This window comes from Phytophthora infestans, genomic scaffold, assembly GCF_000142945.1.
Source record: "Phytophthora infestans T30-4 supercont1.39 genomic scaffold, whole genome shotgun sequence".
Lineage (NCBI taxonomy): Eukaryota > Oomycota > Peronosporomycetes > Peronosporales > Peronosporaceae > Phytophthora > Phytophthora infestans.
Window position 1 is genome coordinate 927,330 of NW_003303720.1, and position 27,441 is coordinate 954,770.

Here is a 27,441-nt window from a genome sequence, read left to right on the forward strand (position 1 = left end):
ACCACCGAATGAGAGAAGTGATCCGCTATAGCAGCGGTTACGTACGGCAAATTAATCCCGTACCCACACCATTAGGTTAGTGGAGAGGTTTTATCGTACATGGAAAGATATGGTGGCCACGTACATGAACAACAAAGGGCAGCGCGATTGGGAAACGTCGGTGGATTTCGACGTATGCGTATAACTTGTCACAACACACCACTGGGAAGCTGTCGACCAACGAGTTTATGATGGGTAACAGGTAAAAGAGTCCGAGTGAGGTGTAACGCGGGGTCAGCGTACGCAAGGCTGAGGAGCTCGCGGGGAATCACTGCAAGCTGTTAGCGGCGATGAAGTGTAGCCATGAAGTTGCTGAACAAGCCCGGACCCCAGAACAGCAATGACAAGCGAAATGTTACGATAAAAAGACGAGGCAAGCAACGGTCGTGAAATCAGGAGGGCAGTTTGGATGTATCGACCTCCCAGAGGCCCAAACATGTCTAAATCGGTGCATCAATCCTTCTCATTTTTCACTGCGTCTCGAGGTCGTCTTTCACTCGTTCTCAATGACAGCAATTGGCCAGCTGCACTCGCTGCTCGTACAGCTTTCCCTGCGCCGACACATCTTTTATGCTCGTCCGCATCCTCAAATATTGTTCGTGCCTCAATGTCGACCGCAACTTTCCTGTACACCTCCGTGGGGTGGTGGTACTAAATAAAGATTAAGTTATGAGCGACGTATCCCTTGCTCTTTGCACCCGTGTCTTTTCGCTCGATCAGAAATTGTCATAGCTGGCAGTTTCAACGACACGAATCGGAAGAGCGTGAAGACTGAAGCACAGTGGTACTATAGTAATACGTGAGTAACGGCCACGTACTTGTTGCAGCAGGCGTCGTTGAGTAGTGATTCGCAGGACGCGGAAGTGACCGGGGACTGCGAGTTGCTGCAAAAGACAGAAGAGAGAAAGAGAGACGAAGAAGTCTCTACAGAGTAAGTGTTGATTGAGTGGTAAAATTAAATAGGGACTTAGGCCTTGGCATCTTTTGAGTGGGTCCATACGGTGTTAGCTTGTGTTGTGGCGGGCATTCTACTGGTGTGGCCTACTCGTAAGCAGCCGCAGGTGGAACATATGATACAATTTGCTTGCAACCGGCCGCTACAGCCTGAAGGGCATGATGGAGATTGGCTTGGAAAAGATGAACTCTCCCGAAAAGGTAAAGGACCAGATACTGTGGATGGAGAGCGACAATGATTGCGATAGGAGGCCACAAGAGTGCATGGGTGACGCAAGTTTAATAAGGCAAGCTAAGTGCCAACAATGGACTTGACCGGGCGACGGTGTTTCCACTACCACCAGGGTGGGCATCGAAAGGCAGACTGTCCCGATATGAGCAACGACTCTAAGCTGATGGTCAGTGTGCCGACGGACGAGTAGGTGTAAGTCAACGGCGCAAGCGTCCGAGGGAGCGTGTAATGGATCGGCCCTGGCTGCCGCCTTTGGCGCAACGGAGAACGCAGAGAGATGCAACATATAGTTGGGAGAAAGGCCTGGTGAGTGATTGGCTGGCAGTGTGCCTGCAGCCATTCTTGCAAGAATAGGATCTCAGTCTTGAATCAGCAGTGGCAAGCGCAGGTGATGTCGAAGGAGATAAAGAGCAGATAATAAGATGAGTATTTTGCATAGTACGCTTCTTGGCTACTTGTTGGAGTGCAGTAACATCCTCCAGACTTTAATCCTAACTCAAACGCTTTGCTGTAGCAGTCGTAAATTCGCTGTTGACCCAGAGGCGAGCTAAAAAATATTCAATAAATGACAATTCAGAAATTTCGGAAAGAAATGCTAAAAAAGTGAACGAAATCGCACATTTTACTTTTACCGAGTAGCTCGTACTTAAGCGAATGTTAGGGTTACACTGTGTGAGTGACTCGAGCCACTTCGTGTTAATTGGTCCCGAGATACGTACTAAAGGTACTACGCAAAAATATATTACGGTAATTTAATTTTAACAGATTAAAAAATTCATCATTTTTAGAGATATCGGTGCGCGACTGGTAGCATGAAGTGTTGCTGTAATGTAACTGGAATGCATGAATGTCACCCGAAGGTACGAAGCACTTAGTGAGAATTTGCCTGACGAGTACTGCTAGAGTAGAGCAGACCATGACCAGTATCTTTCACTTTACGCAGATCAACAGTATCACCGCAGCACGCACACATTGGAATCAACAGACAGAGGCATCACAATGCGAACTACAGGGGTACATTATCTTCATGTTATCGACTTCCTAACTCGCCTACTGCAGGCACTTTAACATGTACCGAAGCCTGAAAAAACGCATTGAGGCATGGCTGAGCTTTTCCGGCATATCGATGCCGGTGAGGTAGCACTCAAAGAATAGTAAAACAGCTGCTCCACAGCTTGAGAAGTCCGGCTGGCGTACATTCGTGACTCTTTGAATCGGCAAAGGTATGGAGCTGTCTTCACCTTCTAAAAACACGTCTTTCAGTAGTTCTTCGCATTTGGCGTAATATTTTGACTTGGGGTCTTGCAAGGGGTCGAACACCAGGACTCCTCGACGTTCGCTGCGATAATCGAAATTGCTCCACACCAGTGGTTGTTGTCTATGTGTAGCGGCAACAGAATGATCTGGTTCGTTTTCTTGAAAGGCTTGCCTGCATTAATAGCCCTGAGCCGGGCGTCTTTATCGTGGAAACGATTGAAGATCGGGTTAACGATGCCAACATCCGGGTGTTCTCGTTGGAGTAGAGCAATCCCATGCCCCATGCATGAATCATCCATCCACATATTTTCTCGAAGCGTTAGTGGTCCGTTATAGGGCACACTACCCGAACGAAGTCTCGCGGCCACCCTTCAGAATGATAATAACTTCCCGTTCTGTCGGATCGCTGCTGACTCCGTCATCAATCTTTACCGGTAGAGCCAAGCGCTTGACGCTAGTGTTGACAGCCCAAGTAATCGCATGTCCGTACACATCGTTAACCATGAACGAGAAGATCTTGTAGCGCGATTCGCTGGTGTTATGCGTCGCGTCAATGAGCATCACTTCAGGAAAAGCCTTGAACCAGCGTCGCATTTGTCTCGTCTGCAACGCGATGGTCTGTGCAGTTTTGGATTCGTCGACGTAAACGGTTGCTCGGTTTCCAAGACATTCGCAAATCCCTCGCAAGACAGTCTCCAGCCGTTCTTCAGTAGTCGCACCTCCCCTTCGTCTCTCCTTCATCCTCGCCACCATGTTGTGCACATCTCGAAGCACCACATTTTTTCCTACATGGAGTCCAAAACAAGAAAGCTATCAGTCACTATATATAATTCTGGGTTGAGTTAAGCGCACCCACCTTTCTTCTTTCGCAGGAACTGCATAATTAGCTTCGGCTTAGAACCAGCAGCTTGGAGTTCATCCACGAATGCCAGTATGTCCGGATCCTCCACGCGACGGTTCGACACATGATTCTCAAATGTAGCGCGAGACACATTGTGGTTGTGTCTGACGTCAAAGTCAGTGACGCGTACCATGAACGTGTCGTGTTCATCGCTCCACACGACAGCAGCCTTAATGTTTGCCTTACAGCCTGTAGTCTTCTCAAAAAACGACCTTCGTATCCCCTTTCCACGGCTCTTGCGCTTCCACCCGTGAGTGCAGACCAACTTAATCCAGAAATTTCCGAACTCCTCAGGGATCGATCGATCCGACGTCTCATCAGTAACTGTGTTAGTTGTGCCGGAATCATCTGGGTCCTTCGCATTAACACTCAGGTTTGCTCGCGCCTTAATTTCTCGATTTCTCTTTTGAACCGACGTGGACGTGCGCTGTGGAAAGATCTGGTGTGTCTCCTCTTGGTAGCGCTCCATGTATTTGCGGAAGGCATCCCAGCTCTCATGCCACTCGACATCAACTGGGGGACAGAGCCACGAGACCCCAGGAGGGACTTGCCGCTCGGGTTCACTGTCGCTCATTCTGATTGCACACATGAGAACCCAAGAATACGCTCTTAGCTTACCTCCCCCCTCTAATCTACATGAACATGCATGCTTACCTTCAGAGCTGTCGTGTGTCTTCGTCTCGTATTAGAGTTTAGGAGGGGCGCGTGGCTGATGTAGTGCGCGGGAATTTTTTGGAATGAAAGGCTCATAGATTTGGGGGATGGGAGAAAGGGGGGAGAGGGGGTGTCTTTTTCAGAAATCTTGTTTTTTAGAACTGAGTTGAAATTTACCTCGGACAGTATTTTATCGTCAAAATTACGAAGGTACTACTGTAATGTTTCGTGTAAGTACTATTTTACTCGGTGCCTCCTTTTACTTTTTGCGAATCAGTATTTAATTTCTTAGGAATCAGCCCCAATTCTCCATACCGTTTTGACACCTCGTGATGTCGCCTTCGGTGGCCAATTACAGAGCGGTGGACGCAGCGGAGCGCTGGCCTCATTCCAGCATGGGCAGAGCAGACGATGCAAGTCGCAGTAAACGGAAGTTGTGGCTTCGTCTTGGCGCTTTCGCCTTGTTATTGGCTACGACCGTGTCGCTACTGTCAACTCTACCTGTACGGGAGTATATGGAGACCACTAGTGCTTGGGTGGAGGAACACCTCGTTCTAGGCACTTTGTGCTTCATTTTGGCCTTCTGGGTGGCTATTCCGCTCTGTTTACCGGCTACAGCGCTGGAAATGGTGGCCGGATCACTGTTTGGCGTTCCACATGCTGTAGTAGTGATCACCGTGGGCAAGACGGGCGGGTCTACGCTCGCATTCTTAATGGGACGCTCCATGGGCAAGGAAATGATCGGCGGCTACCTTCGTACCAAGTTCCCGACTTTCCGAGCGTTCTCTGAGGTGCTGAATAGTCCGAGCTGGAAGCCTGTACTGCTGTATCAGCTGTCCAGTATCCCGAACCTTGTCAAGATCTACAGTCTCGCTATCACCCACGTGTCGGTGGAACGCTTCGTAGTGTCTTCGGCGGTGGGGAACCTCCCACACGCTGTATTGTGGGCATATATTGGCGAGCAGGCGACCGATATCGCTGCGATTCTCTCGGGGGAGACCAAGATTACCACAAGTCGCATGGTCATGGTGGTCTCGGGACTCTCGCTGACAGTGCTGGCCATCACTTTCCTCGTTGTGTATACCAAGCGGCAGCTACAGGAGTTACAGAAACGCGAGTGCCGTAGCAGCAGCGAAGAAGGGCTGCTGCTTTCCATTGAGATAGACGCCACAACTCCAAATAGCGCCAAGAGCACGACGCAGAGCGTGCGTCCGTCCACACCCACACTTCAGGTCAGGGATTGAAATCGAGCTGCAACTTATTAAATGCAACGAACTGTTTCAATGGTCAAACTGAGAGTAACTAGCTACTGTACTGCCTTCGAAGTACATGCTAACATAACTTACAGGCTTGTTGGTGTTTGCCATACCAGTACACTCCACGAAGATTCCCCGATATGTAACTTGCACGGAAGCACAGTACAGTGTACATGCATGTTTAGAGTTCAGGTGAATCAAGGTCCGCCAGTAACACAATACACCTCACTTATTATATTATTATACAGTGTACATGCACATGCGTTTACCGTTTACGAGCTGTGGTGATGCTTACGCCCATTTGCAAATCGCAGTGCTTCGCGTGTGTCGTAATCCGTGTCTCTTAACTGAATTACTTCGAAGTTCGAGTCATCAAGATCTTTTAGCGCCGACAGGACGATCGGTGGTATTAATAGCGTGTCTAGCACCTGACAATGTGCCTGTCCTCTTCCTCAGGAAGTTCCTGCAACGTTTCATGCCAGCCAAGGCCAAGGTAAATTGGTGGAGACTGTAGCTTGCCAAGGTAATGAAGCCATCGGTTCCAGCCTCAGAGACTTCAACCAGCGATGCAGCTGAGTCACTCGCGGACGAACCCATCTCAGCCTGAAAATTCAGATGCCCCTACGATCACCGACAAATGGATTTGCGGATTGCTGTGCTGTACATGTTTGTATTTTTTTACAGGTATTAAACTTCGTAATACAGAACATGTACATGTAGCACCTTGCCGGCATTGCATCATGAAAGTCAGCGGTGTGATTGCGCTTGGTGCTTGGCAACATGGCGTACCCTTGCAATGCCTAGCACGTAGCGTCCGATTTAGTGTTTGTAATTCAATAATTTCATGCTGTGCATTTGCAAGTACTTTTTTGCTGATCTACAGTACAAGTATGGCGAAAGCTCCTTCACTGTCGGATTCTGCAGTGGTGTCGTGTCGATCAAAGCGATTATAATACTGCATCCGTTGTTAGCAGAGTGATTGTCTTCTTTACAGCATGAGCTTCGCCAGAAGACAACGCCTCGAGTCGTCGAGTCAATTTCTCTTTAAAGGTTGGGTAATCTTCGGTCTTTTGTTAAGAGAGTCCTGGATCTTCTGGTTAGTTGATGATCAACTTCCCTGCTGCTATTGTACCGTTTGAGGTCCGCCGCTGCATTATTGCCGATCTCTGGATTTTTGACTACATGTATTTAAAGGAACAAGAGGGCAATTTGATGCAAATAAAGTGAGCTACATGTAAAAGATCGAAGGGCGAAGCAAGAATCTTGTTTCAAGACACTACACTGTGCTACAGTAGTAGCACTGCTACCGAGCGCAAACTCAGGGTTAGTTTGGACCTAGACGGCGTAATCTCCATTTAGAAACCGCGAGTAATCAAAAACGACCTATTAAAGTTAATTATATCAAAACAAGCAAAGTCGTACTTAATGATTTTGAAAGAAATTAAGAGCAAAAAATCTATGGAAACTCTTTATCTTATGGAGCAGCATCTTATTGTAATAGGGAGATTTTGCTACGCTGGTGAAATGATTGAGATATATTATAGATTATAGACTCTATAAAACAGCACCGTGCAGAGACCATACCAACATTAGCATGTCCCACGAGATTCAACAGTTGAGGTCCAATTAGCAACTCACCACTTCGGAGCCGTTGACCCAGCCATCACTTCCTCAGGGTGCTCCTGTGGTCCAGCTTTAGCTTGCTCGTGCTACCGGTGCCCAGCATCTTATCCAACTGGCCAAATCCGTCTGAAACTAAGGCCTTATTCCCCATACTTTAATCGACCAACCACAGCAGTACCCCAATCACAGTCACGGCCATGGGGTGCTCAGCAATGTCGGACACAGCGAAGCGATGGATCAAGGTTGCATCGTGGACAACGCTATGCTGCGGGGTGACCTACGCGTTCCTTACCCTGGTACCCGTTAAGCTCTACATCGCCAACAGCATGACCTGGCTCCAGGCCAACCCAACAATGGGTACCATGCTACTTCCGCTCATTTTAGCGGTTGGCATCCCACTTTGCATCCCGTCGCCAGGCTTTGAGATCCTCGCGGGTTCCATGTTCGGCATCGTCACCGGGACACTGCTCTGTGTTCTGGGCAAGACCATCGGTCAGGTGATCGCGTTTCTGACGGCTAAACACTTCGGTAAGGACAGAATCAGCGGCTACATGCAGACCAACTTTCCTTCGCTCGCAGCTTTGACGACGGTGCTTCAGAACTCCAGTTGGAAGCCGCTTCTGCTTATTCAGGTGGCCAATGTGCCGCACCTCGTCAAGTGCTACGGATTAGCGATGGCTGACATCCCGACCCACAGGTTTGCCGTGTCGTCGGCGGTGGGTGGACTACCGTACGCTATTCTCTGGGCCTACATCGGATACAACAGCAAGAACCTCGTGTCTAACGATGAGAACGCAGTGGAGCTGAGCGAGACGGCTTTCCGTCAACGCATGGTGATCGGCGTTGGAGGCACCGTGTTCACGGTGCTAGGCATGTGGTGGCTCGTGGTGTACACGAAGAAACAGCTGCGCAGCGAGCTGCAGCGCATCAAGCACCTGCACCGCTCCAGCGTGGACAGCGATGACACGTGCATCACCATATCGTCTTCGGACGATAACGAGGAAGTCGTTCAGATTGGTTTACTACATGTAGTACTCCGACCCGAAACGTTCCCCACGGCCTGACTGTCGCCCAACCACGATGCTACGATGACATCTGACTCCACACTCACAGCCAAACATGTACACTACTGTAACTAAAATAGATAGGCAGGCAGACACAACTGTACGATATTAATCCAACGGAACTTCCAGTGATACATGATCGATCTAAAATTGCCACGTTAAATGCCGTCAACATCTCGCTATTTTTACTCGTTTAAAACGGCTGTCGTGAACTGAAATTTGATAAATACTGTAGCCAATTAAAAATCGAGCGACGCCGCTTGGTGTTAAAGAACACCATTATGGTTTTTACACAAATGCACGTCGACTAAGTACGAAAGTCAACTCTAGTCAGACTTGACCTTGAGGTGGTGCGCCATACAGAAGCAAAGAAGCGACCAGCTAGGGACGCAATTACGAGCTGTGCGCCATGGATTTCGACGCCACGATCGAGCGACTTAATTCGCTTAAGCTGCAAGAGCGCAGCGCCAATTTCAATGCGAATCAGCACGCAGAGCACACGGCGCAACTGCAACACGAGGTTCGACGACTGCAAGAAGAGAACGAACGCCGCGTGTTGGACCAGGAGCAGCAGTTGCAGCGCTGGCAGCTGGAAATGCGCGAGATGCAGACGCGACTCGAAGCTGCTGAGCACCAGAACCGCTTACTCAAAGCTGCATTGGGCGAAGTGGATACGTATCGACACCAGGCTGAGACGCAACAACTCGTGATCGAGGAGCTCCAGACGCAAGTCAAGCAGCTACGCATCACCAACTACCGACTACAGTATGTGGTGCAGCAGAATGAGCCACGAGGAGGTCAAGGGTCTTTTCTACCGCCGCCACCGCCAGATATTTTCTAAGATGGACGGACATGAGAGTACTACACTACTGCGGTAGTTGACGCTTGCACCATTGTATAATGTAGAATCGACCCTAGAGGAAGGAGAAACGAGAATGCCTCAGTGCACTGCAGCTCCATTAGCGCGGTGCGGTGCTGGGTTTTTCAGCTGACTAGCCTTCCTGGAAAAGAACAAGTGTGCTCTAATATTAAATCAAGAACGCAAAAGACTGCGTGTCCGCTTGCTTTAGTATTGACCTCGTTTCAGGCGGTCAATGAGACTGCAGAGTTAATAAGAAAGTGGTCTGTGAGATCATTGCAGCAGTAAAGATCTCCTATACAGTTACGTACGTATTTTGTGCAGTAGCTTGTGTGGAAAACATTGCTGCTGAGATATAGAACTCCTCCACAAACTTTTCCATCTGCAAAGTACGCCATAACAACACCGAATTGTCAGATCTCAGTCGCTCCACCGTAGTATTTGATAAAAGCTGACCTCGCTCTCCAAAACCGCAACCTAGAGCAACACAGCGTCAATAAACTGGCATAACTGTTTGTCTCGAACAGCCTGGATTTTTCCACTGCAATCATTCTCGTCGCACCTCTTCTTCCAGAGCATTGAGCTTGTCCACTTCTGCCTCGGAGCAACACTCGTTCATGTCGACTCTGTCTCACAAACCACAGCGTAATCTTAAGAAATACTCGATCTGCTCGTGTCTCTGACAGTATCTTACTTGATCTTCATTACGTCTTGCTGCTGATTCAGCGCCAAGTGCTTGGACGCTCCAGGTTTACGCTCGTTTGGCAGCCATCTACGTTGGCCCCCACACTCCTCCTCACGCAGAAGCACATTAGGTCTGTAGTCAAGCAAATTATCTAATAATTTTAGTTTAATTGTCAGTGACTCACTAGTGGTAGAATATCACGTTGTACATGAAGTGCTGTAAGGCTGAAGGTTTCGCCACGGGAACTTCACGCGGTCTTCGCCTCATGCTAGATCGCGGATTTGAAAAGTGCAGATTGACAAAAACTCGCTCCAATTGTCCTGTCAAACCTGTCATGTTTCATTTAGCCCTAATCTAAGTAAGCTCTAATTTACGTGACTCTTACACACCCGGACAGTGCTACCTGTGGACCATCTTCGAGCAGCTCAATTGCACCGCGCACGATGATGCTCAGTGTGTTGCGCCGTCCGTCCGTGCAGCTGTCGCTGCTCGCTCGCGCAACACGCAGTGGCGCCCTCCAAAACCTGCGTTTCCTCAGCTCCACGTACGTGCTTTTCAATATTCAAACGACATATTGCTCATTAAATTACTGTGTCAGTAGTGCCCCGACTGAGCAAAAATCAAAGAAAAACGACGAGGAGGAGGAGCTGACCAATACGAAACTGTGGGACACTGTGCTAGCCGACCACCCGGAGCACGCAAAGCAGCAGGGTGGTGACCTTCTCTACGAATACCCGCAAAAGGTTCATCAGTTTTGATCGATGAGAGACGTCGAGGAGTGATACTGAGGGCGTTGGCGCTATATTCTGATGCTGTACAGAGCTACTTCGGCTACATGTCAGCTGGCTCTCTCGCTCATGTACGTGTGTCAATTGCTACTGCTATTAAATAATTTTGTGCTGACTTATTGAGTGTTTAGATTGCGTTCTGGTCGTGGCTCAAGGGGTACGAGCAGAGTCTCGTCGAGAGTAAGTGCCGAGTGCTAATAGGCTAACTAGATGCATCGAGATTAACGGTGAAACTATCTTGCAGTGCACCCGGTGCTGGGTGAGCCGACGTTCTTCTCGTTTATCTCAGACGACTTTGGCTCGTCGATGGGCTTCGGCATGAGTATTCTGCTTGCTGGTCTCATTGGTTTCCACGCGAGCGTAAGAAAACTGTGCTGCTGTGCTATGCTCATCATTTTTGAGCTAATTGTGTTGTAATCGATGTGACGTAGCGGTCAGTGGCTCGTATCTCGGTCGTAGCAGGCGGGGACAAGCTGCGCTTCACGACCCACAAGTTTTTCGGAGTAAGCTAAACTCTTGTCAACGTTTTTTCTTACAAAGTAATTCTTACACCGCTTTTGTGCATCTTACAGGACTTCGCAAAGCCCATTGATGTGCCTATCTCCTACGTGTCGGCGAACCCCAACACCAAGAACAACATCATCCTAAAGCTGGCCAACAGTCGCGGCTTCTTCCTGGTGGACACCAAGGGCAAATTCTACAACCGCGAGAAACTAGAGCGAATGATCACGTTCCGCACCGATTTCGTGCGTTCAGAGAGTTTGGAGCTGTGTATCACCGATTCTAACAACGATTCTGTGTTAATCTTAACAGTCGGAGCACAAGAAAATGATGGAGAAGAAGACCACGATCGAGGTGCGTACGGACTTGCCGCGTGTGGATCTGAAGGCCGAGTCTGCACAGGCCAACGCCAACCGAACACTGCCTACGCGACCGCGCTCGAAGGCTCGTCATGGCAACCTGCTCGGCAAGAGAAACACCTCGAAGAAAGGAGGCAAGAAGAAATAGAGTAGAGGTCGATAGGAGCAATGTCAGCGCTTTGGGAAGCTGTTCACAAACGTCATCAAACACGTGTTGATTAACTTACACTCAGGCTGACCCCATGGAGGCTTCGACAGCAGCAGCAATCAGCAACGCGTCGTACAAGTCGCGGGCGTTATCCACAAGCCTAGCAGGCTCAATCCGACTGGAGATATCCCGCAAACTCAGCAGAACAGTCGTAGCATCCTCAGCAGCCAGAATCTCCTCGCGGAACTCTCGTACCACGGCAACACACAGCAGGTTGATGAAGGAGAAGTCGCTCGGAGTAAGACTGAAGATGGCGTCCCAGATCTGCCAAACCTGCGCGGTCTCGAACTCTCGAGCCATCAGTACACGAACCCATCGCAACAGGAAAATCTGTGGCTCCACTCCGAGGTTGGCGAGATGTTTGGCAGTCGGAGGATCACAGCGACTCAAGATGTGGTGATGGATCCGATTCATCTGGTCGTCGAGAGGGGAGGCCGGCAATTGGTCAGCAGAACTCAGAGGTTTGTCGGCTTGTGGCTTGGAGTTCCTGCGAGGAATCGGCGCGTGGGGACAATACGTGCCAGCCATACGCAGCATCATATCTTCCAATAGAAGATAAGCGTCGTGTTCGATGAACTCGGACGCCGTAAGTTCCCGTACGATTTCAGCTGCAGCGTCACGACAGCACTCGTAGTACTTCCCGGAGCCTCCAGCGAACGGAGCTAAGCGGAGAATCGAGTCGCGGTCAAGGAACGAGTCGTCGTTCTGGATATTGATGAAGCTCTCGACGTAGACGTAACTTGGGTCGTCCTCTGAGCTGGCGTCTTGGACTTTGGTAGCAGGGAAGAAGTACGAGCCACTGAGGCTTCCATCGACTTCCACGTCGCACTCTGCAGCGACCACTTCTTCGATATCGTCCTCCTCCAATGGCCACTGTTCGATGTGAAGTAAGTACACGAGAGTCGCCAAGAGTTCCCCCATGCCTTGGTTGTACGAGATCTCCGAGTGTGTAGTGGAGTAGACGTACAGCACACGGATCATCAAGCACTGCACGAAAGGGTCGCGGAAAAACGGCATTTCTCCTCGAGTACGACGCACGTCCTTGTAAATACTGTACAAAAGGCTGTCCGTCGAGGTCTCACATAGGCTCAAGAATTCCTCGGGTCTCTGCTTTCCGACGAGCAGGTTTTGGAATAATTTGAGCTTACTACGCTCTTTGTCATAGCGTTGTCGCTTGTCACGAGCGATACTTGTCCATTGACTGAAAGGCACGTCCGAGGGGATGTATTCCAGCCACACTTTCCACGTGAGACTGCGCATACACGACCACGAGAGCGCTCCTTTAGCTGCCTGGATACATAAATCTTCTCGTGTGGAGCGTACAAAGACCTCGAGGAACTCATCCACTCTAGCTTTTGCATCACGTGTCTGCAGTTCACACAGAGTGACGGAGGTGACGCCACTGCCAAGACGGTGACGATGTTCTTGCACCCCATCGCTGCTTACGCGTTCGATGGCGTTGCAAATAGCGTCACTCCAGTCACTAGCGTCGCGTACGTGGTCAGCACATAAGAACCAGGTTTTATCCTTGGTTACGACCATCAGAACCTCTTCCAAACTGTCAATATGTGCGTTCTGAAGGCGAATGCAGCCCATGGGAGTCGCTGCGTCCTTGTGCGGGTAGTAATAGAGTCCCAAGTCGGCAGGGCTGGCTCCAGCAAGCACCACTTCGAAGGGTTTCCATTCCGGAGGTTGACCTACCTCCAATAGCAGAGGTCCAGCCTTTAGCTTGGGCTGGAATCGAGATTACAATGGAGTTAGAGTGGGTGGATGATGGATTTGGAGTGCCACAAACGTACCAAGAAGCGGTTCACTACGGGAGCAGGCACAGAGAAAGTCTGCAGCAGACGCTCCCACACATTAGACTTGCTGGAAGGTGACGACGGCGGGCGTAACACCTCCATCGATGGCAATACAGATCTGGTCTGGGATAGCGGAGACGTTAAGGTCACTGGAAAAACAGTCGAAATAATCTAGTTTCGTACTTAATGCGACGTTGAAGATGTATCCTCGCGTCCTTTCAGGATTGACAAAATTACTAGAATAGGCACGGTTTTTATTTTAAAAGTTCGATAAAAAGTTCGGAAACTTGCAATGGAAATTAGTCATTACGCTGCCACAGGTAGCAGAAGTACTTCGAGTGTGGAGCGACCGATCCAGAGCAGCGCAGGATCTTGACGTACTAGCACGAATTTGTCGGATTGATCCTCGAAGCCAAGAGCAAGCAGGAATTCTAGGCACTCTGGAAACCGTGCGACGTGCCTGTCAAAAATCCGATTATCTTTTCGGATAAAGCGGAACTTTTCATCAGCTGGGTGTGTGATGATATTGGATATGATCTTGTGCAGCAAGGACACTGCCTTCGATATGGTCTCGGGGCTGTAATGGCTCTGCAAGTGACGTACTGCGTTGTGGATGCCCTTCTCACGATCGCCTGTTACAACTCAAAAGTTAGTAAACAGACTTCGGAAGTTCAAAATTTTACTATTCGACGTACTCATGGCCAGCGTTGCAACCTCTTCGTCGACGGTTCTATCGTGTGCTTCAGCCTGAACGTGTCGCAGTAGAATTTTAGAACCATTATCAATGCTTTGCAGTTATTGATCTCTTACCGTTGTTTGAGGTGTGTCTGTTTGCTGTGACGGAGTAGTTTCAGCGTCTACAAGACCAGTTTCCCCCATCTCAACATCTTCGGCAACTGACTTCTCTTCAAACTCGGTGGCAGGCGTTTGCTCTGTCCGATGCACTTCCATGGGTAGAGAATGTTCGTGGGCGTTTGAAACTGGCAAGGAGATATTGAGCAGTCGAGATGCTCCTGTTGGTCCACCAACCAGTCGGCGTCCACGTGAACCGCTTGAGCTAGTTGAGTCATCGTGCTGTAAAATGGTGGGAGAGCCACCGACAGCGGCACCACCCGAATTGGTCCAGTCCAGCTCGCTGCACTCCCTCTCAACTTGCCGCATTAACTGGTAAAATTTGTTATCATGCTCCGAATGCACCTACAAAAAACATTAGCAGAAATCACATTAGTGATAGGTTAAAGCGTCGTAAAGCGAGTCAGTTGGACTTACATTATGTGAGAGCTCGTGGAAGAGCACCTTCTTGATGCTGCAACAATAAAGTTTCGTTGTTGTTAGTTCACTCGATAACATGCACATAACGTTAGTAACCATCGTTACCAACCTTAAAAACTTCCGGAAGCCAAGCAGATCATCTGTACGCAAACGCAGCAAGATTTTCTGTCCTTTGTTCTGGTTCAATCCCAGCACACACACTGGGTCCACGCCAACTTTTCCATCCGGTGGCATCTCCGCCAAAACACCAACGCTCCATCTAAACACCCACAGCATCAGTGACTCGTATCGTCACACTAACGCATCACTGTAAGACGTACTTGTGTTTCGCCATCACCGCCAATATACCTCGATCATTCGCCAACTTCTCCAAAATCTCCTGAGCTTTGTTCTTGTCGGCAAAATTGTTCAGCGGCTCAATAACGTGGAAACGGTAGGTCGTCGACACTGCATCACGCGCTTGGACGCCTTGATTCCGCTTGGAAATGTCCACCACGTGTCGATTCTCCCTGTAACAGTGTCAAAACTCAGCTCTGCGCTCTACCCTCACTCTATTTGGTCTCACTGCGCACCTAATCTTCATCTCCCGCTGCACGGCGTTTTGTGTGGCGTTCATGCGTTCAATCTGAGCCGTTGAAGCGCCTGCCATCAAGAGAAATGGAACGGCTTCGTCACACACGTCTCGCAGCCGTCTCGATTCGTCACTACAGTCAACACGACGATGCTTCTGGAACAATCGCTGCGTGTCCTGTTGCACGCCCACCACGTGCTCGATCTGTGCTTGTAGATCAGCGACTGTAGGCAGAGGTTCATCGGGAAACGACAGCTCGTGCGTCTTCCCCTTGTAGCTTACACTCGCCGCTGGCATGGTGCCGAAAGGCTGAGAAAGTCAATTAAAAATGAACAGGAGCAACGTACGCTGTAGATCAGAATGTTTGTAGCTCACGGAAAATAGTATTCTGGACTTCCAAGATGTATTATACTACTATTGAGATGACGCAATCAGTGAATTACGGCAAATCAAATAAATTTCGTATGGAATTATGTACTCTCACTTCAACTCAAAAGATGCCTATTGCTGGACGCCCCTTCGTGGACATCCTCCCCTCATTACTCGGCAATGGCGGCACCTTTCAGCACGTTCCGCAATGGATCTGGCTCTCGAGGCGTGGGTGAGTCGCTTATCCTCAAGCGACGACAACGAGAAGACCATCTTGCCAACTTGACGACGTCCGTCAAGGATGTTTCGAGACTCAACGCTCGTGCCGAGTGGGAAGACACGCTGCACGATAAAGGAGAGAAGAAACAGGTACTACGAGCGGTCACACAACTGAAGAATCAGCATGAATCGCAGCTTCACTCGAGGAGATTGAGGTATGTGTCTGAAGGGGCGGTAGGAACTGCGTTTAAAGCTAACGACCCGCGGAACTCTACGTCAGACTCGCTGAGTTTTACAATCGAGAGATGGAAGAGTGGAGAGACGAGTGTCTGGCCAACGTTGAGACCCCAGAGGACAGAAAACAAAAGTACGTTCTGCTAACTTATGCAAGGAGAGCGCTGTACGGCTGACCATGTGATGGAATTGTAGTATGATTCAACGTGCTCTGGCGCTGAAAGAACGGCGAGAAAAAGAGCGACTAGCCATTGTGGAACAAAAACGGATGCAGCAATATCGGTACGTAGAAATAACTACTAGAGCATTGGTGGTGACTTTTAAATACTCATTGGTGTTTGTGTAGTGAGTCTTGCGACGATATCCGTGTGGAAGACTCGAATAAAGTTCAACAGATCGTGCTAAATGATCGCGACAAGCAACTCGAAGAGAAAACGAGGGCTGCAGAGCAAGAGGTGCGCATAGATCTATAACCTGTGAGTGTATTCCACTACAGTTTTGACAAGTTTTCTTAGCGCGAGTTCGAGCTCAGAATGGCGCAACTCTGGGAGGAAGATCGACTGAAGAAAGAGGAACGCGATCGTAGAGACGCTGAAATGGCTATCAAACGCAACGAAGAGATGAAGAACATTCTGGATCTACAGGTCGATCTCGTACAGAAGCGAAAGACCGAGCTAGAAGAGCGTAAGCGAAGAGAAGATTGCGACCAACTCGGCGAGTGGGGACGTCTGAAACAAGTGGAAGAAGATTTAGAACAACGCAATCGTGATAAGGAGATCATGGTGAGCTTTTTTTAAGCATACCATGACGTCAAAGACAGTCTTCTAATTGTTCTTTGGTTTTAACTTTAGAGAGCGTTAGATGTCAAGAAGTTCAACCAAGAGAGAGTAGAGGCGAATCGCTTGGCGTCCGAGAGAGAGCGACTGTACGACCAACGCTTATTGGAGCAGGTGCTGGCTCAAGAAGCAGAGACGCAGCGTCGGGAGCGAGAGCTACAAGATAGATTCCGCCTAGATCAGCTCGACTATCAGCGAATGCTCAAGCGCCAAATGGAGACTGAAGCGGAAGATCTCTCGTATCTGGATAAAATCCGCAATGACATGGAAGACCAAGTGTGGGCGAAGCGTGACGCCCAGCATAACGCAGAGGAAGCTGCTCGTCAGGAACTACTGCGCCAGGTTCTAATCTCTCGCACTAGCCAGATGGATAGCAAACGAGCGAATAAAATCCAAGCCAAAGAAGAAGACACGGCGTATATGAACCAGATCAAGCGCGACGCAGAGGAAGCGCTGCAAAAAGAGCTCCGTGAACAGGAAGAACGTCGTGAAGAACTCAAGCGGACGCAGTCAGATGTACTACGTCAGCACGAAGAAAGGAGACTTCAAGAAGATCAGAACAAGCAGGCCGAGTTTCTAGAACTCAAGCGCATGCAGTTCGCCGAGAAGCAGCACAAGGAGCGCATCAAGCAGTTCTCTAGTCACATGCCCACCACCAACTTCCGTCGCAAAGCTGCTCAATGGTACTTCGACGCGTAAGAAATCTGTAAGTTTCAGATGCATTCTGAGCAAATACATTTTCCAAATTTATGATCCGCCAAATCTGAATCACATCAAATCACGTGGACAAGTCCGCGACTTCCTGAGGCTGCTCGTCACTGTTGAGCCAGTCTAACGAGCTGGTTGCGTTCTTGTCGACTTCTCCGTCTAGTCGGATGAGCTTGTTGCACTCTTTCGACAGCTCCGAGAAGCCCAGACGTCCGCGACGCTGGATGAACTTGGCTACTTTATCCATTTCCTCCTCCGTAATGTAGATGAACTTGCCACGGTCGTCCACGATTCCTGTAAGGCGGTTGGATGCCTGTAGAGACTCCACACGATCAATCGCCTCCTGTGTAGCCAAGTTGAACTCCGACGCGAGATCCTCGAGCAGCACCACCTTGTGGGACTTAACGTAGTCGACGAACTGCTGCAGCAACGTCTGACTCTCTTTACTGTCTTCTGTCAGTTTGGAGCCCTGCTCTTCAATTGTAAACATGTCTTTCCACTGGTCGAACTCCTCCTTCTCTTTGCGTTCCTTCTCCTCCTTCACTTTCCGCTCTTGTTCTTCCAAAGCTGCTTCAATCTTGTCTTCTTCCTCGCGTTTCTTCTGGTACGCGGCTTCTTTCTCCTCGGCCATACGCTGACGCTCCTCACGTTGCTGCTGGTCGAACTACACCGGAGAAAAGACAGAATTTATTTAAGAATAATTTCATTCACAATCTGGAATATAGCCACGTACCCGTCGAAGTTCTTCACGTTCCCGGCGCTTTAGCTCCTTCTGCAGCTCCTTTTTGGTCATAGCGCGTCTATTCACACTCAAAAGTTAGACGCGGAGTTTCGTACTCTTTGTAGTGAGTCACGTACGGCTCCACGGGTCCTTCTTCTTCTTCTGCGGCTTCCACGGCCTCGTTATGAGCCGGGGCTGCGGCCTCTACGGGAGCAACAGCCTCCTCTCGCTCGGTGTTGCGCTTCTTGCGATCCTTTCGTTTGCGTAAAGCCGCCAGGCCTCCTCTCTCGCCGCCTCGGACCACCTCGGCCTGGTCTTCATGGGCTACTTTCTGTAGCGGAGGAATTAATAAGTTCAAGAAAGAGTTAAATACTCAAAGTTGGACAGAGCTGAGAGGAGATAACGCACTTTAGTTCCAGCGAAGAATCCCGCTAAGAAGAGCACTAACAGCACCGTCGCGACCAGGCCGCCGAGCGATATGGCCAACAGCACCCCGTCCGACAGCATCGTGGAGATTTTGATGTATACATCTGTATACAAAAAATAAACAATTTTTTAATTGATTTTTTTGTTTAGAGTTTATGGAAAGGTTCTAAACTACATGTACATGTACAGCTTCAGTTATATACAAAAATAATTGGAATAGTACAAAGCTTTAGATTTAACATCCAATATCCTTTTGAAACTATTAGTACTTACTTAAGTACTTATGTTTTGAACAAATACGAACTGCTACTCTAGTTCTCAGCACTTCCGGCAGCTTCGGCGGCTTGGACGTTGTTAATGATGTCTTCGGCCACCTCGTCTAGATATTGAAAGAAAGCACCGTGTCCTGCGTCCTCGTACATGACCATTCTGGAATGGTCGCTGGCTAAGTGATTGTACAATGTCTGGGTCTCACGTGCTGGAATGACGACGTCTTTCGAGCCACCGACGACGAGGATGAGGAAGTGTTGGTCACGAATTGCGTGAAGACGCTCGTCCGACACAAAGTGCGAGAGTACTGCCGATCCTTGGCCCATCAGGCCGAAAACGCGTGGTATCTCCCTGTTCTCAACCAGGTACTTGTGACACTCGAACATGGCTTCGTAAATACTTCGTGGGTCATTCTCCATGTTTTGCGAAAGAAACTTGGGTGGATACAGCAGCACCAGGAGGCTATGAGTCTCCACGTTGACGTCACTGTGGTCAAGCGTCCGGCATCACACCGCTGCAAACTGGGATATATCGACCTCGTGTCGTACACAATAGTGACAGCGACTTCACCCGATTTGGAGCCATGTGAGCCAGCTCAAGTGAGATCATCCCGCCCATACTGTACCCAATGACATGGGTCTGCTGCCAACCGATGTGGTCCAACAACGCAAGAATATCCTCAGCCATGTTGTATGGACCGATGGGCGAAGTGGAGCTACCAACGCCGCGGTTGTCGAACGTTAAGATCTTCAAACGCTTGCCAGTCTTCAGCGCTTCCCATTGACGCAGCATTGTTTCGATTGTCGGGGCCCACGTCTCCTTGGAGCTGAGAAATCCCATAACAAACACCACTCGAACCTCGTCCTCATTAGATGCTCCATCGTCAGTCGAGGGCTCCCACGTGAGTGGATGCTGGTGCAGCACGAACTCTAAGATGATACCTGTACAGATCTTGACGCGTCGGACGTGACTAGTGTTGAAGTGGTACGGAGCCGTGTATACCACTTCAATGTGGCGCTGCAAGCGGAATCCGGCACTATCCATCGCGTCGGACATAAATGTGGTGCGCCTGGAGGACATCAACACTGACAGTGAACTAAGCGAATGGATAGGACCGTTGCAAATCGAGGAATGAACGATTCTTGGCAGCAAACAGGTTATGTCGGGACTCAAGCCTGATGATGTCACGGTTATCAAGATCGATGTCATCCTCTCAAGCACTGATAACCCGTTCGCACTTGTACTGACTTCTTTACGTGACGATGGTGATTAACACTTTCACCTCAATATCCACCAACATTCATAGTTGGAATGGGTCGAATTTCAATACAATATTTACAGCTTTTTTTAAATCAGTTTTAATGCAAATATATTATTTCCGTTTTTCTTTAACTTCGCCGACTTTCAAATCAGATTTTATGGTAAAAAAAAGCTTTGTTTGGCTGCAATAATTAATTTTCGCTTCTGGTCCCGAAAGATCAATACTCTTAGTTTTAAGTTTTATATTTTTCTAAGGGCATTGATATCGAAGCACCTGCCTCTGACAGGGGGCATGGCCATCCCAGTTATTTCTTATGGAATCTAAAATTTATTTATTTATTATTTACCTGTACATTTCTGATAATTTATTTTGAATAAAGAGTCATCTGCTTTAATATATGATACAAATCTCTTTATCATTATGTACCTCTCACAACCAACCATGACCTCCCATATACGTAAAATACGCTGCTACCAACAACTCTCAAAGCCAGCTACACAGCACAGCTTTCTGGCTTCCTCATTTTTTAATTTGAGTGACAAAAGTCACTCGCCTCTTCGCTAACCTACCATGGTTTTTGCCCCGCGCATCGGCAGCCCAACCCCCATGCCAGCTCAGGTTACCAGATTCCACTTCCGACCGTGACGTAAAGCTAATGACGAGATCGTCTCTGAGTACTTCAGCTGTCGCTGCGGTACGGTTCGGAAGCAGACCCGGCGAAACGGCTACTCTAACCTCATGCAGCACGTCCGTCGGAAGCACCCCGACTACGTGGCCGTTATACTGTCCGCACCGCTGAGACTGGATCGCTGCTAAGCTACGTCCGTCGGTCAGCGCTCAACGTGTTCGGCTGGCTCGACTGGATTGTCAGGAACGGCCTCCCGCTCAGCTTCTGCAAGAAGGTAAGCCATCTTTTTACTCAGTGTAAATATGTTTCTAAATTCAGTCAAACTAATTTTTGTGTCCTTGTAACCCGGCCGACTTAAACAGCCAAGCTAGCGTAGAGTGTCGAGTCAGGATCCGGATGGATCTTCCTACCAGCAGGTTGTAATTGAGATCCAACACGCGCAGAGCGCGAGTATCTCCTTTCTCCACCGCTCCGTAGTTTCAGTTCATTTTGGCTTTAACGTCCGGGCTGACACAGGTGACTGGGTGAACAGATTCCTTCATGTTCTTGTACCAAGGCTGCGGAGACTGCCCAGTCACTGGCATAAACTATAACCGTAGGTTGACGTTCCGGATCGAAATGACGGAGGATGGGCGTGGTCGCGATCCTGTTCCTCAGCTCCACGAATGCGTGTTGAGCTCGGATCCACCGAGGTTCCACCCTTTCCGAGTTCTGATCCGTCGCCTCTATCCTGATTGGATCCTCTTTCCTTTGGTCCCGGGGCGGATCCAGCACCTGTTTTAGGTCCTCTTCTGGCGTCGTACTACTTGGATCCCTTCGTGGATCCGACATCTCCAGGGCCAGAGCTTGTTGGATTTTGATCCGGACAGCTGGAGTGGTCATAGCAGCAAAATCTACCTCTCTCAATTCATAAAGTACCGCAGCAAACAGTGCGTAATCCTCGATGAGCCGGCTGTAGTAATTCAAACTGCCCAAAAAGGATTGCATCGCCCGTAACGACTGTGGGAAGGACAAGTCGGCTAACGAAGCCAGGCCCTTAGGATTCGCCTCCAATCCCTCCTTGGAGACTCGATGGCCTAAGTAATCCACCTTGCGCATCCCCCAATAGCTCTTCACCACACTGATAGAGAGATTCCACTTAGTACACGCCTCCAGTAGGGATGTCACTCTTTCGCACAACTGATCCCACGATTCCGCCGGGATTAGAATGTCGTCGATATAAGATCTGCGTCCTAACACAGACGGGTCCCAGGATCCCCGGGCTCTCCTGCTTTGAATGGATCTACTTCCATATGATCTTCCCCGGATCCACCCTTCTCGGGTTCCGGTATTCGGGTGAATCCGTAGAAGGCGTTATCGATCAGGCGTTGGTAGATCTGGGGTGCGTTCTTCAATCCAAACGGCATCCGGTTCCACTCGAACAGTCCGAACGGTGTGACGAATGCGGATATCGCGCGAGCTCGATCCGTCATAGTAACCACCAAGAAACCACTGGCCATGTCTAGAGAACAGTATCAGAGTACTTTATCCAAATCTTCCAACAGCTCATTGATTAGAGGCATCGGATACACCATCAATCGAGTCAGGCCGTTAATTAGTCGGTAATCAATGCACAGACGTATATCCACCCCGTTCTTCTTGATGATGATTACCGCCGGAGATGCCCGCGGGGATGTTGAGAAACTGATGATCTTGGCTTGCAGCAGGCCCTTAATCAGATCTGATAGTTTTTCTCGGAACTGAGGTGCCACCTTCCGCATCCTTTGAGCGATCGGTTTCACGTCGCCGACATCGATGTCACATTTGACTCCGCGGGCAGCGGGCGGTAATGCATTACCTTTACCAATCAGCAGATGTCGGCTTTCCCAGATTTTCTGACGTAACTGATCCACTTCTGCGGGCTCGTTTGCCCCTGGATCCAATTGGATATCGTCAATCGTGACCTCCTCTGTGGTCAGTGGTACCTCCGGGATTACTGCCAGGCCATCCCCGAGATCCTCGGCGTGTAGATCCCCGCCTTCATGGCAACAGACTTGTTCATCTTCCATCTTCGTCGGATCCACCCTTGGATCCAAACACCGCGACCCTCTTCCACCTGGCAGTCATTCTGTCTTCGTGGGATCAGGTACCCTGGTATCGGGGAAGCCACCAGTTGGATCGAGTCGATCCTCTAGCAAGTTTAAACCCGACGGTTCTGCGTTGCCACTCTCGATAAGGATCCAGGCACTTTGCCCCATGAAAAGCTAGGATCCACTCTGGGGTCAGCGGGATCGGGCGGTCCGGCTTCAGCCTTCTGCGATCCTTCCTCCACCGACCCTGCGTTATCTAGGGGCCGACCCTGGGGATCATCCCCGGTCTTGGATCCAACCTCCATCGCTTGGACCTTAATCCGACGATCCCTCTGCAGGATCTTTCGCGGAGTTGGATATGAAGGCCGATCCACCAAGGGACCAGTTAGCCCCGCCGGGAGCTCCACCTCTCCGAGAGATTCGATCTCGGTAGTCGCCTCGTACGCCAGATTCTGCCATTCTCTGTAACGACGGGATCCCACTGACACATATCCAGGTCGCCTAGGGATACCTTCCTTCGCCAACCATCGTCCGATCTCCTCATAATCGTCCAGTAATAGTCTCTTGTCGCTGACGTTCGTGACCTGGAGGTATTGCGATCGACCTGGTCCCTGGAGTACGGTAGGCACCCATTTCTCGCCCCGAGTGACCCACACTTTCTCATGTTCCACCCACTTTAACCGATCTGGCAGTTCCCAGGTTTCTCCGGGCTCGATCCAGGTCGTCTTATCCGCCCTTATAATCCTCATCTTCGCTCCATACAACGGCCGCCGTCCGCTGAGCTGGATCCGCATCTCGTCAGGGAAACAAAGTGTCCCATCCGCCAGATCCAACCTCACTCCGGCTGGTACCATGAAATCCATCCCGAGGATGGCGTCTTGACCAGCGAGATCTCCAACCCAAATATCAAACCAGTACACCAAACAACCTGCCAACGTGATCTTGATTCGCGTTCTCCTGTTCGTACGGTACACGCCTTCACCAATCCCAACACAATCTTGGATCCGACTCCCATCCACTTGGCACCCAACCTTACGAGCAAAGGCGGTATCTAGTATAGACACCTCGGCACCACTATCTAGGAGTAGGATGGCTTTTTCATTGTTGATCTTGCCCCCTACCTTGGCTTGTCTGAACCACTTTCCTGGGGCATGCTACTTCCAGTATCCACGGGACTCCCCTGTTAGCAGATCCATGGATCTAACATCCTCAGATCCACGGGATCCAGTGACCCGACAGACCTTAGGTGGATCTGCAGTGACCTCACCCTTGGTAGGCTCAAACATCGACCATGTTGGTGTTTCTCCCAATAACCACGTGCCTCTCCTCTTTGTAGATCCAGGGTTGAAGAGACTTCGGATCTGGCAAATTCATCCACTTGGCGCAAACTAGAAATCTTGGCAGCTGACACTTCATGTAGATCACGTGTATTATCGACTGGATCTAGGGTTTTGCTACCTGGATCTAGCGAGGTCTTGTTCACAAATGCATAAATGCAGTACCTAGAACGCTCAGCTCGTACCGGATTCAAATCCGGCGAGCGTCCTAGTTTTACATCTTCTCGGCCCCTTCTGGCAACATCCCTCTGTGCTTGGCTGGATCAAGCCACTGGAGGATCTAGTTGTAGAACTCCTCCATCGGACACTTGCCGACGTCGTGAATCTCGCCACAGCCGCGACACACGTAGAAACAATGATCTCCGTGATGACCTATCTTGCCACATTTCTCACAGACCAGATATTTCCAGCATCCAGATTCGGTGTGCTTCCGGGATCCGCACTGCGAACACCTGACTTGTGCCGTCCCGTCCATGAGATCTCGGGATCTGTACACCCCACGGTCCCCGGGTACGGTATCCCCCGACCGCGAGTTGTCTCCGGTCTTCGCCGTTCGATCGCTGGATGCAGTGAGGCAGACTCGACGGTAATCCTCTGGGTCGGAGTCCGAACTGTCAGATCCTAATTCAGTTCCTGAGTCGGGCGCCGTGACTTGGTGGACACGTCGGGTTGGGGTCGTAGGCGTCGGAGCCTTTTGGCGATACTTGCCGGATCCGACCGCCGCCTTCTTCTGGCGGTGTTTCGCGCGATCCACAGCCCGCAGCACTTCTTCGAGCTCATCTGCGTCTGGAAGACGTAACAGGGTCAGCCTGTCGGCCAGATCCACATCTCCCAATGTCTCGATGAAATGGTCCACATGTTCTCGTAGTACCTTGGATCCCCCATCCTTGATCTTCAACCTGGCCCGTAGACTGGCCACATTTAGTCGATGCAGGTATTCTAGCGGGGATTCATCCGATCTGCGGCGAGCATGGTAGTATTGTCGTGCCACCGACACTCCCAATCCACAGTACTGGGTCTGGAAGCTGCGCAGCAAATCTGGCCACTTGTTCCTGGTGGATCTACCCAGCTGCCGATACCAATTCCTGGCTGGCCTCGCTAGCAGATCCGCAAAGGTCAGACACTTCTCGGCATCCGACGCTTGATCTCTCATGAGGGCCGACTTGACCTTGCTGATCCATGTTCTCGCTCGGTCCTCATCTTGATCCTTGCCCGTGAACTCCTTCAGATCCGATATGGCTGCGATCCGTACCCTCTGGATCATGGACGGATCACCTGCCCCGGCTGCGGCTGTTGCTACCACTGCTGACGACGGGGATGGGGCATCCAGATCATCTGAGTCGAGCTCATCATGGGAGTTGTCTTGCTCCACTGACTCCATCTCTACGTCTCGTGCTCCATGTTCGTGGAGCACTTGCGCTTGTGTCACGGGCGCTCTCATACCCTGTTCGGCCAGAAACCGACTCATCGCAGCTTTGAAGTGTCGCTGCAGGGTGCCCGAGGAAGTGTCGGAAGAGCCTGTGGCCCGTCTGGTCCACTGGCGAGTCAGGATCTGTGCGGCGATTACCTTGAACCCGATCTGACGATAACTCCACTGGCTTCTTGCCGGATTTGGCTCGATCCTGGCTGGATTGTATCAGATCACGGGTAGGGCGTACTGGATCCCGAGCCTTCACGTTCACAGGGACTTCCTGTCCCCGGATCCTCGCCCGCGCTTCCAGCATGGATGCCCCGGAGGGTCCTAAAGTCATGCGTCGTGGTTCGGACGACGTGTCTGACTCATCCTCAGCGGCGGATTCGTAGTTCGAGGACGCAGCTTGGCTGATCCTCGGCGATGACACTGGATCCATAGTGCGCGACCTTTCTCCGGTGATGGCCTTAACTCTGGCAAAGAGGTCCTGCGTCGCGGATGCTATGAGATCCAGATCTAGCCCGAAGATATCCTCTGCGTCGAACACACCAGCTACGATGCCTGACTCTGTAAGCAAACGTAATAGATCCTTGACTGCCACCAACTTGCTCGCCGTTTTCGTTGGTGCTCTCACCGGCTCCCTTGGATCTTCGATCTGTCGTGGATTCAGGATCTGCATGACAGGGTCTTGATGCAGGAAGTCGCGTAAAGCTTGGTGGCGATACACAAACTCGAGATCCTTGTCGGACCAGCTTGACCTGGATCCAGCTTGGTCTTCTTCCGACTCTGGAGCTTGCATCTTCTTCCGCGTAGTCTTACTCGTTTTCGTCTTCTTTCTCGTTTCTTCGACTAGCGGGCTTGGGTTTAGGTACGGTGTTGGCTTAACCGGTGAATCTGCAAATGCATACCGTTTCGCCTTCACTTTCCCTAGTTTTGTTAGCGGATCTTGACTTGCGTCAAGATCCGCAGGGGTCCCCGAGGGGACTTGGGAGGGATAGAGAGGTTTCTCTTCTAGATCCGGATCCGGATCCACCTCTCTTCCGTCGACAGAGCTCCTCCCAAAACTCCATCGTTCCGCAGATCTTGTTTCATTCAGCAGCGTCTTCGTCGATCCGACCTCCTCCGACGCCTCTTCCCTGGATCAATCTTCACTTGAGCATCTTCTTGGGACTCATGGTGAAATCCCGAGTCACCAAAAGATCCGGGCACGCGCACCATTGTGGTGTAGCGGGATCAGCAAAATCTGCAAGATTGTCAGATCTAACTTACCAACTGCGCCCAGACACCGACTAACGGAGGGGGTCCCCCGATGATCCGTGTTCTGCTGAACTTTCCTCACCTTGTGTACCCGTCGGTAGGGCGGGATCTTGCTCTCTCGCTAACTTCCGAAGCGTTCAAGTGGTGAAGCTTGAGTGTCTTGGCGAGACGTGGGGATGGGGTGGAGCAACAGTGGAAAATCTTCACTCTGCGTCCGTAGATAGTTCCGAATCCTAAGCGAATATTCGAGCTTATGGATCCGGGGCCTAGATCGTGGATCTGGCCGTAGGGTTGCCTTGCGGGTGTGTTCCCTTGCCTTTGCGTTTTTCTTTGCGTCGTACTTGCCGCCTCCTGTGACGGGATCTTGAGAGCTGAGATCTTCTAGGGTGTAACCGACCAAGTAGTAAATTCGGTTAACCTGTCGGATCTGCACGTGTATAGGAAAAGCTCACTAGGTTGTAGGATCTGGCCAATATATTATCCAGTTATCACTACCAATACTAGATTCGCAATTCCCAACCTTCCCCGAGCTCGTACGGCCAATGTAGTTCCGGTACTTGAGGGCAGGAAGGCACTTGCGTGATACTATGCAAATTGAAGTCTGTATTGATACTTAAGACTATATCTGCCTGGATTTCGACCTTCTATGTCTTTCACTTGTTAAATTCCT

The 27,441-nt window shown here is 50.1% G+C and overlaps 8 protein-coding genes across 8 annotated transcripts; 4 read left to right on the top strand and 4 right to left on the bottom strand.

Annotated features, from left to right (window-relative positions):
• Window positions 1-4,339: 4,339 nt before the first annotated feature.
• Window positions 4,340-5,281, top strand: PITG_15920 (uncharacterized protein; the record flags this gene model as incomplete). Its single annotated transcript, XM_002898101.1, has 1 exon — window positions 4,340-5,281. One exon carries the CDS (start codon window positions 4,433-4,435, stop codon window positions 5,279-5,281), a length of 849 nt encoding a protein of 282 aa, XP_002898147.1.
• A 1,945-nt stretch (window positions 5,282-7,226) lies between these two features.
• On the bottom strand, window positions 7,227-7,889 carry PITG_15921 (uncharacterized protein; the record flags this gene model as incomplete). Its single annotated transcript, XM_002898102.1, has 4 exons — window positions 7,227-7,380; window positions 7,506-7,539; window positions 7,608-7,641; window positions 7,770-7,889. 4 exons carry the CDS (start codon window positions 7,887-7,889, stop codon window positions 7,227-7,229), a joined length of 342 nt encoding a protein of 113 aa, XP_002898148.1.
• A 500-nt stretch (window positions 7,890-8,389) lies between these two features.
• Window positions 8,390-8,821, top strand: PITG_15922 (uncharacterized protein; the record flags this gene model as incomplete). Its single annotated transcript, XM_002898103.1, has 1 exon — window positions 8,390-8,821. The coding sequence occupies one exon, from the start codon at window positions 8,390-8,392 to the stop codon at window positions 8,819-8,821; it is 432 nt and encodes a 143-aa protein (XP_002898149.1).
• Window positions 8,822-9,935: 1,114 nt separating this feature from the next.
• PITG_15923 (uncharacterized protein) lies at window positions 9,936-10,824 on the top strand (the record flags this gene model as incomplete). Its single annotated transcript, XM_002898104.1, has 6 exons — window positions 9,936-10,068; window positions 10,126-10,267; window positions 10,345-10,383; window positions 10,444-10,492; window positions 10,557-10,672; window positions 10,744-10,824. 6 exons carry the CDS (start codon window positions 9,968-9,970, stop codon window positions 10,822-10,824), a joined length of 528 nt encoding a protein of 175 aa, XP_002898150.1.
• Window positions 10,825-11,368: 544 nt separating this feature from the next.
• Window positions 11,369-13,284, bottom strand: PITG_15924 (uncharacterized protein; the record flags this gene model as incomplete). The annotated part of the gene is made up of 2 exons (XM_002898105.1): window positions 11,369-13,114; window positions 13,180-13,284. 2 exons carry the CDS (start codon window positions 13,282-13,284, stop codon window positions 11,402-11,404), a joined length of 1,818 nt encoding a protein of 605 aa, XP_002898151.1.
• Window positions 13,285-13,488: 204 nt separating this feature from the next.
• Window positions 13,489-15,322, bottom strand: PITG_15925 (uncharacterized protein; the record flags this gene model as incomplete). Its single annotated transcript, XM_002898106.1, has 8 exons — window positions 13,489-13,814; window positions 13,878-13,929; window positions 13,993-14,094; window positions 14,164-14,379; window positions 14,452-14,488; window positions 14,564-14,713; window positions 14,775-14,963; window positions 15,027-15,322. The coding sequence occupies 8 exons, from the start codon at window positions 15,320-15,322 to the stop codon at window positions 13,489-13,491; spliced, it is 1,368 nt and encodes a 455-aa protein (XP_002898152.1).
• A 252-nt stretch (window positions 15,323-15,574) lies between these two features.
• Window positions 15,575-17,382, top strand: PITG_15926 (uncharacterized protein; the record flags this gene model as incomplete). Its single annotated transcript, XM_002898107.1, has 6 exons — window positions 15,575-15,828; window positions 15,894-15,980; window positions 16,043-16,129; window positions 16,194-16,302; window positions 16,363-16,629; window positions 16,699-17,382. 6 exons carry the CDS (start codon window positions 15,575-15,577, stop codon window positions 17,380-17,382), a joined length of 1,488 nt encoding a protein of 495 aa, XP_002898153.1.
• Window positions 17,383-17,792: 410 nt separating this feature from the next.
• On the bottom strand, window positions 17,793-19,888 carry PITG_15927 (uncharacterized protein; the record flags this gene model as incomplete). The annotated part of the gene is made up of 7 exons (XM_002898108.1): window positions 17,793-17,812; window positions 17,839-18,055; window positions 18,125-18,191; window positions 18,229-18,443; window positions 18,521-18,642; window positions 18,939-19,270; window positions 19,434-19,888. 7 exons carry the CDS (start codon window positions 19,886-19,888, stop codon window positions 17,793-17,795), a joined length of 1,428 nt encoding a protein of 475 aa, XP_002898154.1.
• Between the last annotated feature and the right edge of the window lie 7,553 nt (window positions 19,889-27,441).